Source organism: Rhinolophus hipposideros (assembly GCF_964194185.1).
Source record: "Rhinolophus hipposideros genome assembly, chromosome: 20".
Lineage (NCBI taxonomy): Eukaryota > Metazoa > Chordata > Mammalia > Chiroptera > Rhinolophidae > Rhinolophus > Rhinolophus hipposideros.
The window spans coordinates 39,974,298-39,990,666 of record NC_138066.1 but is presented as its reverse complement, the minus strand read 5'-3'; the positions used below and the strand labels follow the sequence as shown (position 1 = coordinate 39,990,666).

Genomic DNA, 16,369 nt, shown 5'->3' with positions numbered 1-16,369 from the left:
AAATACCCCCCAAAAAAGATATTAAAAGCATCAAAGAGTTAATAAAATGGTAGGGATCAGCCAGAGCAAAATCTAAGGGAAATCAGGAACACAAGACAGGTAAAAAAGTACCAAAGTCACATTTGCCCTCAAGGAACCTACAGATCTTGAATTTTTATTTCCAGAACATCACAGTGCTAAGTAAACAGTCACAGGCCAAAGACCAACCAGGTTCAATAGGAAAACCTTTCCATTTCAAGCTGGGCTTCCAAAGGGCTACACACTCTCAGAGAAAATGTAAGCCAGAAGAAAAATTTCCCCCACCCCCAGGGAGCTGCAAAGAAGGTGTTTAGCAAAGAGAGGGTGGAACTCCCCTGAGAAACGTTAACGTAATTCAAATTAATATTGCCTGGGTGGTTGAAACAAACAAAATAAGTAAAACAAACAAACAAAATGCAAGCCACGAATTCAGTAGTTTAAAATAGTGTTGGATTGGTAGACTCTCTAGGTACTTGGAAGAAGAAAATAAAAATTCTCCCTGGAGGAACATATCTTTATCCTAGATTTCAAAGAAATTTCACAAATAATTTTTCAAGAACCAATGGGCAGTACGAAGAAGAAGAAGGAGAAGGAGAAAGAGGAGGAGGAAGAGAAGGAGGAGGAGGAGGAGGAGGAGGAGGAGGAGAAGGAGCATAAAGATATAAAGCCCTGAGCAATAACTAGGAAAAACAAGAGACAGCAGAAACAGATGCAAAACTACTTCAAATACCAGAATTGTCATCAGACACAGATTATAAAAAAGTTATTTTTACTAGATTGAAAAAAAGAAAAGATAGGCTTGAAAATATCTGCAGGGAAATACAATAACAAAAATTAAGAATTCAGTGGGTTAACAGCAAATCAGATACAACAAAACAGAAAATTTGAGAACTGAAAGGCAAGAAAGTATCCAGAATGTAGCACACAGAGACCAAAAGAAGCTAAGAGGCATGGTGATAAAGTGAGACAGCCTTAACATATGGTTAATTAGAATTTCATACAAGAAGGAAAAAGAGAACAGGGCAGAGATGATATTTGGAGCGACATCAGGTAATAATTATCCAGAAATGGTGCAGGACAGCAACCCACAGCTACCAGAAGCCCAACAAATCACAAGCAAGAGAAATAAAAGGATGCATCGTAGTGAAACTGCAAAATACTACAGATAAACATTTCAAAAGCAACCAGGGAAAAAAAGAGCAAATACTTTCAAAGAAATAAGTAAAGGAAAGCTGTTTTCTCAATAGTAACAATGGGAGCCAGAAGATGAAAATTATATACTCAGTTGTTAAAAGAAAAAAGTGCCAATCCAGAAACATACACAGCAAAAACCTCTTTCAAGAATAAGGGGGAAATATGGGGGGGCCGGCCCGGTGGCTCAGGCAGTTAGAGCTCCATGCTAACTTCCAAGGCTGCCGGTTTGATTCCCACATGGGCCAGTGGGCTCTCAACCACAAGGTTGCCGGTTGAACTCCTCGAGTCCCACAAGGGATGGTGGACTCCGCTCCCTGCAACTAAGATTGAACAGGGTACCTTGAGCTGAGCTGCCGCTGAGCTCCCGGATGGCTCAGTTGGTTGGAGCGCGTCCTCTCAACCACAAGGTTGCCGGATCGGTTCCACTCCTGCAAGGGATGGGCTGCCCCCTGCAACTAGAAAACGGCAACTGGCCCTGGAGCTGAGCTGCGCCCTCCACAACTAAGATTGAAAGGACACCAACTTGAAGCTGAACAGCACCCTCCACAACTAAGACTGAAAAGACAACAACTTGACATGGAAAAATGTCCTGGAAGTACACACTGTTCCCCAATAAAATCTTAAAAAAAAAAAAAGAAAAAGAAAAGAAAAGAATAAGGGGGAAATAAAGGTATTTAAGCAAACAAAAACCTAGCGAGTAAACCCCAGACACATACTAAAAGAAGAAAAAGGAGTGCTTCAGCCAGAAGGGAAAGACTCCAGGTGAAGATGCCAAAAGAAGTACAAAGAGGTGAGTACATAGATAAATCTAAGTGAATAATGACAGTAAAAAATAATGTTTTAAGGCTTTAAAAAAAAGGTAAAATAGAAACATACACCAGAACCACCAAGTCAACAGCAAGTAAATTGAGTTAATGTTCTGAGGTCATTTGTTTGGGAGCAGGGTAAAGTTACTAGGAACATCAAACTTCAGCATGTTAAAGATGAATGTGGTAATTTCTCAGAGAAACACCAAATAGAGTCTAGCTACTAGTAGAGGAGGAAAATCTGAAATGATAAAAAAAAAAAAAATCAATCCAAATGAAGACAAGAAAAAGGCAGATACACATGTAAAAATGACAGACCAGGCAGGATAAATAGAAAATACATTAAGAGATGATATATTTAAATCCAACATAATGATAATTGTATTAAAAATAGGAAAATGTTGAAGTTAACAAGATGTTAGACTGAATAAAAGAAAAAATTCAACTATATATGTCAGATACACTGAAAACATAATAATGAAAAGTTAATCATATAAAAATGGAAGTATTTATATCATACAATGGCTGGATATATTAAATATCAGATAAACTGTATTTAGAGGAAAAGCATCACAAGAGGTGAAGTCACTTAATATACAAAGCAAAAATATAAATACAGGAAGAAACAGACAACTCCCAAAATCATGACAGATAGTAACTGATAGAACAGAAAACCAAAAATCAGAATACAAAAGATTTAAACCCTGTGATTAAATGTCGTGATTAATAAAACTGACTGAATGACAAAAACAAACTATTCTGTTTGGGGATGCATCCGTGGATGGTCAAACAGTAAGGAAAATGAAGTGATAAGCACAAAAACGAGTACAGTGGTTGTTTCTAGTGTAGACGGACGGAGTTGTGATTGGGGAAGAGCATATATAAGTTTCCAGGGAGCTGGAAATATTTCACTTCTTGACCTAAGTAATGATTACGTAGAGTTAACTTTATAATGATTTCCTGTAAACTTTTTTTGGGAAAATACATATTTTAGGCTTTTCAGGCCACATATCCTCTCTGCCATATAATTCTTTGTCTCTACAATTCTAAAAAATCTAAAACTCATTCTTAGCTTGAGAGCTGTAGGCTGCAGTTTACCAACTCCTGCATTAAAATACTCATGATTTATGTAATTTTTGTACTTAACAAAAAATACAAAAGAATCACTTAGGGGTTAAAAAGCTAAAGTTATTATTTATCTATCTATTCTTCCCTTTTCAATAAACAGTCCTGAGCACCCGCTGTGTGCCAAGCATTGGTTTGGGGTTTTAGAGACTGAAAATTGAACAAGATATTATCTTGTCAAGATAGTCCATGTCAAGTGGGGGAAATAGTTACAATAATTACATCTTTATGTAATAAGTACTGCAAGAGATAGAACAGCAGTAAACAAAACAAAGCAAAGCCCTTGTTCTCATGAAATTAACAGCCTAGTGGGAGAAGATGGGCGACGGATTAATTGTATAGTTAAAAATTAATATACATATTATATAACATATTGAATGAAAATTTATTAAAACTATACCACACACCAATGATGATTAATGAGCTATATAACATACATTATGGATGAATCTCACAAAAGTAATGCTGAAAGAAAGAAACCAGACACGAGAGTATATACTCTATGACTCCTTTTATACAAAGCACACAAACACAGAAAAAACTCATCTGTGTTGTTAGAAATCAGGATAGTAGCTATTCTAGATGGCAGAGAGAAGGCTAATAACTGCAAGGAAGCATAAGGGCGATTTCTCGAGGGGCTGGTAATATTTCATTTCTTGTGCTGATACAGTTTTTGAAAATTCATTAAGCTTTAGACTTCTGTGTACTCTTCTATATGTATAAATAGGATCAATGAGAAAATTTAAACATATACCAAAATTTAAATATATGTCAGGTGGTAATAACTAAGACTTAAAATAAAGCAGGATTAGGGACACAGTGACAAAGCGTGAGGGACTACTTATTTTAAAGTTGGCCAAGAGAGACCTCTCTGATAAGGTCATTTTTGAGTAATAACCTGAGGAAGAGATTGCTACTCGTTCTGTTCCTGGAAGAGGGAATAACAAGGACAAAGGCCTGAAGCAAGAGTGCTTCGCCGTGTTCAAGGAACTTTCAGGAGGCTACTAGCATGGCTGTGGTGGCGAGAGGGAGAACACCTGATGATGTCAGAGTCAGGGGGGTGGGGAGCAGATCACGTAGGAGCTTCCAGACCACGTAAGTCTAGAGCATTGGGCAGTTTCGAGCAGAGGAGTGCACGGATCTGTTTACACTTTTTAACAGAAACAGAAATCACTCTATGTTGAGAATAGGTGAGACAGGGACAGAAAGAGGGAAACCACTTTGGAGGCTGATGCAGAGAACCAGAAGAATAAAAAAGTGGTCAGATTCTGATACATTAAAAAAAAAAAAAAAGATTTACTGATGGATTAGATATATGGGGCATGAGGTTATGCCCCGAAAAACTGGATGGAGTAAACTATCATTTACCAGGACAGGGCAGGCTGCAGGAAGAGTGGTTTGTTATTTTAGAGGTGAAGGGGAAACAAGAGTTCCTTTTTGGACGTGTTTAAGCTGTCCATTAGATATATAAGTGGAAATGTCAAGTATAGAGGTGCACATCTAATGATCAGGCAGGCAAGTTCATTCATTCTAAAAGGCAGATATGGCTCCTGCTGCACGGAGCTCGGTAGATTTGGTATGGGAGAATGTGAAAGCTCTCTCCTGATTGCTTCTATTTTCTCAGTCAAATAAAAAAACCAAAGCCATCAGTTGAGATAGTGGAGGGGAAGGAAGTGTTGCTGGAGGCTTTCAGGACATGACAAAACTATGATATATTCATATAAATATTCATCTAGGAAAGGGAACTAACGAGGGAGATACAGGAGGATTGGCAGGCAATAGGAGTGCACCTGAGGTGAGGTCTGTCAGCACGTGTGTTTTCCTCTAAATATGCTGAGCTGCTTAGAGGCAGGCAAGGAAAAGGTGGAGAAGAATTAGATTTAACCAGGGTTGGGGTTTTTTAGGCAAGTATGATGGAGAGTGGGAGAAAGGGAACTGAGGGGCATACACCAATCAGTGATCACAACAATGAAGCACAGAATCTAAACTGAGAGGATAAAGAGCTTCTTCGTGCAATAGAAAAGGAAAGTTATGGTTTGGTTCCTATTTAGATTTGCACAATGATAATGAGGCCCAGCCACTATTCATACAGCTGTCAGAAATGTCTACGGATCACTGAGTACATCTCTTTTATCTTCAGGTAAGACTTGACCTAAATTGACAAATGAGACGGGTGGTCACACTATTACAAACCAAATGAGAAAATATATACTTCAGGGAGAAAAGAGTAATTAACAGACAACAATCTTCATACAACGTATTTGTCCCAAATAGGTAATTCTGCAATCTCATTTAACATTTTTAGTTAAAACTTGACAAAAATAAAGACACAGGCCTCCTAAACAGTTATCTAACAAACCTCAACCAAACCAGATTTACACATCAAACACTTCTAATATTTTAAAGTATGGCACGGATGACAAAATAATAGCAGAAAATTCCAAGTTGAATACATTTTTATAAGTGCTTTAATAATTACAATCACCCTAATGAATGCATGTTTTTAAGAGATAGTAGAGGAGAAGAGCATTTTAAAATACTTTAACAATACAGAAGACTAAATCACTTAGGAAAAGAGTATATTATTAACCAACTCTGCTGAGGCAGAGAAAAAAAAACCCACTTTCCTAAACAGACAGATATCTAGGATAAGAACTCCTGATCTTAGGGAGACCCCTTGTCCCCCAAGACCCCACAGCAATACCTGTGGCATCAGTGGGTAACACATTCTTGAGTACAGAGATACTGTATTGTATCCATAAATTATCCAAAGGCACTCAAGCAGATTGACACAAAATCCTACATTAGCTAACTCAGGGATTCTCAAGCTCTGCGCCAGTGACATTTTGGACCAGAGAATTCTTTGTTGTGGGGGCCTGTCCTGTGCATTGCAGGATGTTTACCAGCATTCCTGGTCGCTGCCCACTAGATGCCAATGGCACCAACCCCTCACCCCTAGTTGTGAATAAAAATGACTCCAACATTGCCAAATGTCCCCTGAGGGACAAAACTACCCCACTGAGAATCACAAACTTAGCTCTAATGGTTTTAAGATCTTCAGATCTCACAGGCGGGAAACAAACTTATTTCAGATTTATATAGTGTTAACTTCTCTGATTAAGCCTTGAAAAGTAATTCAAATGCCAGAAGCTAACCAACGTTTTTAAAACAGAATTTAGTTATAGGAACATGTAAGTTTGGCAAGGATAAAACCCTACTGTTTGGATTGGAAATCACTACCTCAACAGGACAGAGCTGTAGGTTTAGAGGCAATTTACTGTACTGAGAAAATAGGGTTAACACTTGTACAACGTTAATTGACTGACATATAGATTTGAACCCAAGTGATTCATAGGTAATACCAAGAACTTTTCTCCTTAATGCCTCATTCCCATTGGGTAATTAATGGAAGAGAAACTGCTTGAGTGTTCCTGGGTTTCTCGTCTCCTATAACAGGTGTCACATTTCTCCAGGTGAATGCTTACCGGTAAGGGATTGGATAAGGAATGTTGCGGTGAGGATCGTGCAACTGGTGGAACACTTCTGCCAGGGCTGGTTCCTGGCCCGCTTCCCCCAGCAAACTGGCCAACAGGGAAAAATGGATATGAATAATTCAAAATAGTACTATGCTTCAGATAAGGAGAGTAAAAGATTAATACACAAACAGCTCTTAATTATATATGGCCCCTTTAAGTCAATACATCTTATTCTAGAAAAAAAAATGCCATGTAAGTCAAATTTTGCTATCTTTTCAACGAGATTTTTAAGGAGTAACAGCAGAAATGTACCAAGATATAAAGAAAACATGGCTAGAAATGGTTTTGAAAAACAAGAGAAGAATGTTTTCCCTTCTTGTCTCAAAACAAACGAAGCAGGAAGACAATGGTAAAATGGGTGCTAGTGTCTTCTTTAGTAACCATTACCGATGGGTCAGTGAGCTCACTACGGGTTCCACTGGACTAAAGGTAAGAGGACAAAAGAAGAGTTTAAGTCATTCAACTTCAATCTGTGTAAGACACGAAACTTAGTCTGGCCAAGAGAAAAATCACCTCATTTGTGAATTTTTATATCATCACAGACAAGACACTTCATAATCAAATGTAAATTTAGGAAGCAGCAGTTTCCTCTTATCGAGAGATAGGGCAGCATTTGACTGATGAAGATAAGAAGAAAGGAGAGGAAGGCACAGTAAAAGCAAAATATTGCTTTCTAAAGCCTTAAATGAACGCAAGAATTTAGGTTTTAAAAAAATCACTATAGTTGTTTTCCCCCCAAAATTTAACTTACCTCAAAGTAATCACTAATTTTATGTCCCCTAGGAGTGCCTTTCCCTGAAAATGAAAGCAAAGTAAGTATAGTTTTTCCACTAACACATGTAAGCCATCATTCACTAAAAAATACACTATGTGTTCAATAACTGTATACATTGTTATCATTTCAAGCGCCAGCTTTACTTTTTAACAAATGAGCCAAAATACCTATTTTCGAAGAATACAGTTCCATCCACATAATAAAAGACCGAATAACCAGTGAAAGACTTATTCAGAGTTTGTTTTCCTTTAAGATTTGCTAATCTTTCTTTTATAAATACACCAACAAAACATGTCACAACTGTGAATCAAAATAAAACTAACCTATAATCCATGCCTCCAAATAAGAGAACAAAGAATTCAAAACAAACTCATCAGAGCTATAGGGTTTATTCCATTTCACAAAAAACTTTACGTGACCATGTCACGTTGGGAGAAATCCTCCCTCCTAAAGTAAAAAATCATTTGTAGATTTGAAAAACAAGACAAATGTAAAAAAAGACTGACTTCCACTTCTTTGAGGAGGAGAGGGGGGTAGAACCAAACCATTTATTCTTTCTTTAATTACATAGAGACATTTGGCATTAGAACTGTCATATTTATAGATTTATTCCATTTGGGTGCCAATGTTCAACTAAATAATTAACAAGGAAAAAAGAGTAGGTGGAAATGACAGCCAGGTAAATAAAACCATTTCTGGTCGCCTATTATTAACAAATCACTGATCTAATGCAAGACATAGTTAAAACTCCAGTGTAACCTCTTTTCTGTACAATACATGCTTAGTCTGAAGAAAAACCTGTGGTGAGATTGTTAACTTACAACAGGGAAAACAACAGTCCCCCAAGAACTGACACTTTTGTCAAGGGTATATCAAATGGCACATCTATAATAAACAGCCTGATATTCCCTTAAGGTACACAAATCTCCTTTGTTAGGAATCCCTGCATACAAACTAATTATTTAGTGTGAGGTGGAAAATTCTGAGTACATAAAAATTTAGTATTTTTATTGGTGAAATTATTACTACCTTGGCTAGTTTCATATGGTTCAGCTTTTCTTTTCCGGTTTCGCTGGTCATTCTGTTTTTTCTCAGGAGTCTGTTAAATACAATTAGCATTCTGTCAAATTTTTCACATTATGAAAATCAGAGAGTATGTACAAAATATCAAATTTATAAGGAGATTTAACTGGCACAGACAAGTCCTAACTCTGTATCCCACTCTTACAGCAGGATTATAGGAAGAGTACAAGGTTTGGAACCAAACCATCTAGATCGTTTTTGACAAACTTCTTAAAATACCAGAGTTTCAATTTACTTATCTGTAAATCAGCGTTGCTGCAAAGCTTAAATAAGATATTCTATCAATCACAAATGTAGTACAATTATCTAGCATATATAGTAGGCTCACAGAAATATCGTAACAGCTGCTGTCTACTTTATAAGAACTTAAATCCAATTCCCTTTTTCCAAAAAGAAAAGATCTGCATAATCAATCAACCAGCTCTAACTTATTGAAAGTTTTCTCGAAGTGTAAAATAGATGGCTGCAGATTTGGACCTATATGCATGCAGCTGAGTTACACTACTGCACTGACCCACCCAGCAGACATACTGACAAGTATTAAAATTCAAGGGCACCTTAAGCTAATTCAGCTTCAACAGCAGATTTTTGTCCTTTATTGATGACAACTAAGCAAACATTTTTTAAAAGAAAGAAAAAAAAGAAAGACAACCCAGACATGATAACAGCAAAACCCATCAGAGCCACCTACTAGCTGTACAGACACTAAGAGTACACAACTCACACTGCACGGACCCTAACAGCCCCCCTGGAATTATGCGGTCTTCAGCCTAGACTCTAAGTGTGGGAATATGAAGTCTTTCAATGGATATGGCTCTTACCTCTACTTCTTTATCACTCAAGGATCCCACGCTGCACAAGCTCTGATTTGAAGACTCACTATTGAGCGGCCCCTGGAAAGGAAAAAAAGGAATCAAAAGAAACTGATTTGAGATGGCAGCAAAAGTGAGGAATAAGCCTGTTGACTCTGATGTCAAGGCCAAGAGGTCAGAGGCTACGAGGTAACAACTGCAACACCTCCACCAACTTGAAAAGCACTCCATCAACTGAGGTACCCTCAAGCTAAAATGTTCTAGCTACTATTATTTTCATTTCCTTTACAAACCCTGTACTCATGTGCATATTTTCCTTTCTAGAATACTTCCACACACAGGGAATTCATTCTTGAAGGAAAATAAGTAGGCTAAATCAATCCTCTTGGCCTCTTGTATCATTCAGGTACAAGTTGAGGGCTCCTTAGGAGGGGGTGTCAGGGACCACAATGAAGGAAATGCTTTTCTGAGCCATGTTTAAGGAAGCATGACTGCTGCTAGCTCAAAAAACAAAGTTACAAGGGATTGACTTCTGGTCTAATAGCATAAGCTCTGCTAGCCCTCAGTGAAACTGGTAAAAATTATTTAAACACACACACACACACACACACACACACACACACACACTTCAAATTCAAAGCCCCTGGAAATGGTGCCAAAAGACAAACAGCAAATGAACAACTATTCAATAAAATCTATGAAGATTTAGTCTGATAGGTGAAGTCTGTTCCCTGCTGCCCAACCCTCACTTGTGGAACAGAGGCTCTATCTCAGGCATGGTCCACTGAGAATACTGGGGCCCCAATAGCCCTTTCACCTAGCTCATGAGGGGGTGGGGCTCCACATCCCAAGCGAGGGCTCATTCATAGAGCGAAAAGATCACTCACAGAAAAGCTCACCACTGTCCCCACCGCCAGCTCCAGAACCCTGGCTCAGATATTTTGCCTCAGGGGATAAAAGCAGAAACGGGTAGCACCAAATCTCTTCCAAAGGCCCTGACTCCATTCCCAAGAGTGTGGACAAGTTTACATCTAAGGGTGTTTTCTCAAGAACAGTGGAGGTTGTAGTAAAAGGCAACTGGAAGGAGAGTCTTGGATGTAATGAAAATACAGCCTCAACTGTAGGCCGGTTAGTTTGCAGGAGAGAACCAGGGAATAAGACATCTGGGAGGAGTCCTCCAGGGGTCAGAACACTCGGCAAACATTGACCTCAGAAACTCCTCCCCCCAAGGAGTCCCAATTTGACTGGATTAGTGTGTGGAGGAATGTGTGCCTCTGGGCATTGTTGGAAATAGAACAATCTGGGCCATTAGTAGAGTTTAGCAGCTGGGCTGGTCAGGGAAAGAGAGGCCGACCAGTAGCAGTCATCCCAGGGTAGCTGTGGCAGATCTACAGCTGTGCCTCCCTGGGGAACACCACTGGAGGCTTGACGCCGTAGAGATGGGGTGGTAGAATAGACTTCACTAAAATAACCCAGGCAGTCATTGAACAAATAAACAAGCAAATAACAGTAACAAGTCCCAAGGGATGGGATGAGAAATCAGTACCCAGAGCTGCTGCAATATATCATCTAAAATGACCAGTTTCCAACAAAAAAAAATCATGAGGCATACAAAGAAATAGGTAAGTAACACCCATATGGGGGCAGAAGGGAGAGGGAGAAAGCAGACAAAAGACACTGCCTGTGAGAGTGATTAGATGTTGGATTTAACAGAAAAATATTTCAAAATAGCCATTATAAATATGTTCAAAGGAAACCATAATTAAAATTAGAGAAGTAAAGAAAGATATGGATGACAATGTTGCATCAAATAGAAAATATCAATAGAGACATAGAAATTACATATTTAAAAAAAACAAAAACAAATGGAAATTCTGCAGTTGAAAACTACAATAACAAATTTTAAAATTTTAAAATGCACTAGAGAGGCTTAAGAGTAAAACTGAATAGGCAGAAGAAATAATTAGCAAATTTGAAGCAGTGAGAGATTATGGAAGCTGAAAAACAGAAAATAGAAGAAAAATAAACAGTGCCAGAGAAAAGTGGGAAACTGTAAAGTATATTACCATGTACATAACTGGGTAACAAAGGAGAGAGCAAGAAAAGAACAGAAAAAATATTCAAAGAAACAATGGTTTAAAACTTGTCAAATGTGTTTAAAAAAAAAGTAACTTACACATCCAGGAAACTTAGTGGACTCCAAGAAGCATAAACACCGAGACCCACAAACAGACACATCATAAGAAAAATGTTCGAAGGCAAAAGACAAGGAGAAGACCGTGAAAGTAGAAATAGGACACATCATTTTCAAAGGAATCCCAATTAAGATTAACAGCTGACTTCTGAGGAAAAACAATGGAACCCTGAAGACAGCATATATTCACAGTATGAGAAGGGGAAAAAAAATCAACCAAGAATCCTACACTGAGCAACGTAATCTTTCAATGAAAGCAAAAGAAAGACTTTCTAAGATAAACAAAAAAGGAACTTCTTCAACCTGATAAAGAGCATCTACAAACAAAAAACAAAACAAAACTACAGCTAACATCATATTTAACTGTGAAAGACTGGATGCTTTCCCCTAAGATCTGGAATACGACAAGAATGTCTGCTCTCACCATATCTATTCAACATTGTACTAAAGGTTCTATTCAGGCAAGACCCAAAGTGGGGGGGAAAAAGAAATACAAGGTATTCAGATTGGAAAAACAGGCAAAACTAACCCAATTCACAGATGACATGATCTTGTATAAAAACCCCAAGGGATCTACTAAAATACTAATAAATGAATTCAGCAAGGTTGCAGGATACAAGATCAATATACAAAATCAATTTCTTTCTATAAATTTGCAATAAAAAATATGAAAGTGAAATTTAAAAAAACACAATTCTATTCACATTAGCATCAAAAAGAATACCCAGGAATAAACAAAAAAAAGTACAAAACTTATACTCTAAAAACCACCAAAGGCAGGGGAAGGAGGGCATGAATGGCTCAGTTGGTTAGAGAGCGAGCTCTTAACAACAAGGTTGCCGGTTCAATTCCTGCATGGGATGGTGGGCTGTGCCCCCTGCAACTAGAAAACGGCAACTGGACTTGGAGCTGAGCTGCGCCCTTCACAACTAGACTGAAGGACAATGACTTGGAGCTGATGGGCCCTGGAAAAACACACTGTTCCCCAATTAAAAAACACACACACACACAAAAAAAACACAGATCAATGGAACAGAATTAAGAATCCAGAGATAAATCCATAATCTACAGTCCAATGATTACTGACAAAGGTACCACGACCAATAGGGGAAAGAATAGTCTTTTCAGTAAATAGTGCTGAGACAACTGGATAACCAAAGATAAAACAATGAAGTTAGACCTTTATTTCACACCATACACAAAAATTAACTCAAAATGGTTCAAGGACTTAAACAGCAGAGTTTTGAAACAGACGTAAACCTTCATGACCTTTGAATGGGCAAAGGCTTCTTAGATATGACACCAAAAGTACGAACAAAAGAAAATAAACTGAACTTTTTCAAAATTAAGAACTTCTGTGGTTGACAACAAAGTAAAAGGAGAACCCAGAAAATGGGAGAAGATATTTGCAAATCACATACCTGATAATGCACTTAAAGAACTCTGTATATAGAACTTAAAGAACATAAAGAATATAATGCTGTATAAAGAACTCTTACAATTTAATAATAAAAGACCAACCATCCAATTTAAAAATGGGCAAAAGATATCTGAATAGACATTTTTCCAAAGACGACGTACAAATGGCCAATAAGCACATGACAAGAAGCTCAACATAAACCACAAGATGGCCTCAGGGTTTTTTGAAAATTAATTTGGGGAACTTATTCAATAATGTTGTAAAGATTTTGTTGGGTATCCGATGGACATGCGTCCTATTTGGGAGACCACCTCAGAGATACTGTGGATGCCTGATCATGGCATTGTACACCAGAAGCTAAACATTAATGAATGCCAACTATAATTTTATATATATAATGTGATGGCTCGTTGTGAGGTCGGAGGGATAATGGATGGGGGGAGGGGGGTTCACAGTGTGAGGGATATAAATGATGAACGTCTAAGTATTACCTTGTCTTGTACACCTGAAACTAATAAAAAAATAAAAAATAAATAAATAAAAAAAGAAGCTCAACATAATTATCCAATGGAGAAATACAAATAAAAACCACAAAGAGATTACCACTTTACATCTGTGAGGATGTCTAGAATCAAAAAGACAACATGAGGGGATGGCCAGTTAGCTCAGTTGGTTAGAGCTGCTCTTAACAACAAGCTTGCCAGTTCAATACCCACATGGGCCACTGTGAGCTGTGCCCTCCACAACTAGACTGAAACAACTACTTGACTTGGAGCTGATGGGTCCAAGAAAAACACATTTAAAAAATAAATTTTAAAAAAAGTTAGAAAAAAAAAAGACAACAAGAAAGGCTGGCAACAATATGGAGAAATTGGAACCTTCATATAAGTACACTGAACATAAAATGGTATAACTCCTTTTGGGCTGACAGTTGGCTCAGATGGTTAGAGGCGAGCTCTGGGCAACAGGGCTGCTGGTTCGATTCCTACATGGGCCAGTGAGCTGCGCTCTCCACAACTAGATTGAAGACAACGAGCTGCCTGCCGCTCAGCTCTCCGGGTGGCCAGATGGCTCAGTTGGTTGGAGCGTGGGCTCTCAACCACAAGGTTGTTGGTTGGACTCTTCGAGTCCCACAAGGGATGGTGGGTGCTGTCCTCCGCAACTAAGATTAAACACGGCACACCTTGAGCTGAGCTGCCGCTGAGCTCCCGGATGCCTCAGTTGGTTGGAGTGTGGGCTCTCAACCACAAGGCTGCCGATGGACTCCCGCAAGGGGTGGTGGGCTGTGCCCCCTGAAACTATCAACGGCAACTGGACCTGGAGCTGAGCTGTGCCCTCCACAACTAAGACTGAAAGGACAACAACTTGACTTGGAAGAGTCCTGGAAGTGCACACTGATCCCCAATAAAGTCCTGTTCCGCTTCCCCAATACAATTTTTTAAAAAAGAAAAAATGGTACAGCTCCTTTCAAAAACAGGCAGTTCCTCAAACAATTAAATGACCCAGAATGCTACTATTAGGTATATATGAAGAAAAATGAAAACGTGTACACACTGAAACTTGTTAATAGCAGCATTATTCACAAAAGATGAAAACAACCCAAATGTTCATCAACTGATAAATGGAGAAACAAAATGCAGTATATCCATACAATGAAATATTATTTGGCCATAAAAAGGAATTCAGTACTGGTAACATGCCATAATATAGACAAACCTAGAAAACATTTTGCTAAGTAAAAGAAGCCAGTCACAACAGACCACATATTAAATGATTCCATTCCTATGAAAATCCAGAATAAGGAAATCTAAGGCAGAAATTCGGGTTTGCTTAGAGTAGGAGTTGGGGGGATATGAGGTGATAGCTAAAGAATATGGGGTTTCTTTTTGAGTTGCTAAAAATGTTCTAAAACTGTTGATGGTTGTCCGTATATGTGAATATACAAAACCCAATGAATTATGTATTTTAAATGGGCGAATTACATGGTATATGAATTTTATTTCAAAAAAGCTGTTAAAAAACAACAGCTATTAGGCTTAATGTCAGAAATCATTTACATTCTTATTAGGGTGTACTAGGTATTCTTTTCACTGTATCCTAGAGCACTATTTTTAAACTGTAATTAACACAATATATCAGAGAGCTTCATAGTGAGATACTTGTGAGGTTGCAAAGAAAAATAATAAAGTGAAACTAGGGAGAAGAAATAAAATCATCTATTTCCAGGGACATAAATCAACAAAAGACCTACTCCTACAAAGATACAGAATTTCATGATGTTTTAAATGGGGGAAAAATTTTATTTACATAAGAATTCTATAATAATTTAAATTGAACATTTTTATGCCCCAATTTAAAAAATGTTCTTTCTTTATGAATTATCTTTATTGTAACCACTATGAAGCATTTTCCCCCTTGGATAGTATAAAACCATAAGCTGTATTTTAACTGTCCACCTTACCCACCAAATATCCCTCACTTCCAGAAGGAAATGGCAAGTGATAAATACAGACAAGGGAGAACTGAAGAAACTTTTTTATTAGCAATTACTAATAATGAAATAAACTAGAAAGTATATGTAACAGTGGTGTGTACTTGTAGTGTTTGAAAGATCAATGCAAGAGGCACAGGATCGCAACTAAAAGGCCTGTCCTTTTCTGAAGCGCAGTATCCCAAACTATAAGAAAATCATTAGATTGAATTTAATTAGCAAGGATAAATGACATACACTGCCTGTTCTAAAACAACATACTCTCTAGTAAGGGAGCTAACCAAAGGCTTTTAGGCAAACTGAGTGTTATCTTTTAAAAATGCCACTATCATTTAAAAAACAAGGAAAAAAGGCAGAAAGAACAACTAAATTAGAGGAAGATTAAAATATGACTAAATTCAACATATGATCCTGGATTTGACCCTGGATATCAAAACAAAGCAAAACCAACAGCTATAAAAGTCATTACTGGGACAAAGGCAGAAATTGAATATGGACCACATAATAGACAATCAAGTCCTTTTACAAACTTGTCTATTACTATCAGTTCCTCAATTGTAAATTTTCTCATTTGTTGCATCTTTTTACTAGGGTGCTTTGTAAGTTTTGCATGAGTTCATATTCAGCTTTGGGAGAGTCTTCAACGTTTCAGGTGTTAAAGAGCAGCCCCAAGGGCATTTTTAATGGTTGACTCTGCCAGTACCCTGAACACTCACCAATTCCAAACGCATTAATGCATTAGTTTTCCTACCCAGGATTTCCACACAATGGAAATGGATTTTCCATTTCTTACAGGTGGCTTTTAGCAGCCACAACCCAAAGTTAATTGGCTCAATTCTGTCCTTTGTCCTGGACTGTTGGACAGTTTTGTCTAGTTCATAGACAAGTTTGCCCCTTCCAATTGCAAGCGTAATA

At 37.9% G+C, this 16,369-nt stretch overlaps 1 protein-coding gene across 6 annotated transcripts in view; it reads right to left on the bottom strand.

Annotated features, from left to right (window-relative positions):
• The window catches only part of TLK2 (tousled like kinase 2), a 102,028-nt gene that overhangs the window by 55,699 nt on the left and 29,960 nt on the right, over positions 1-16,369 (bottom strand). For 3 of the 6 annotated variants that reach the window (XM_081029579.1, XM_081029584.1, XM_081029580.1), the window contains 4 exons: positions 9,359-9,430; positions 8,484-8,553; positions 7,431-7,474; positions 6,629-6,724 (listed from right to left, as the gene is read on the bottom strand). In XM_081029579.1, the coding sequence (XP_080885705.1) occupies positions 6,629-6,724; positions 7,431-7,474; positions 8,484-8,553; positions 9,359-9,430 (282 nt within the window). The remainder of the gene's footprint in view (positions 1-6,628; positions 6,725-7,430; positions 7,475-8,483; positions 8,554-9,358; positions 9,431-16,369) is intronic. The other 3 variants (XM_081029581.1, XM_081029582.1, XM_081029583.1) reach the window with 1 other exon arrangement.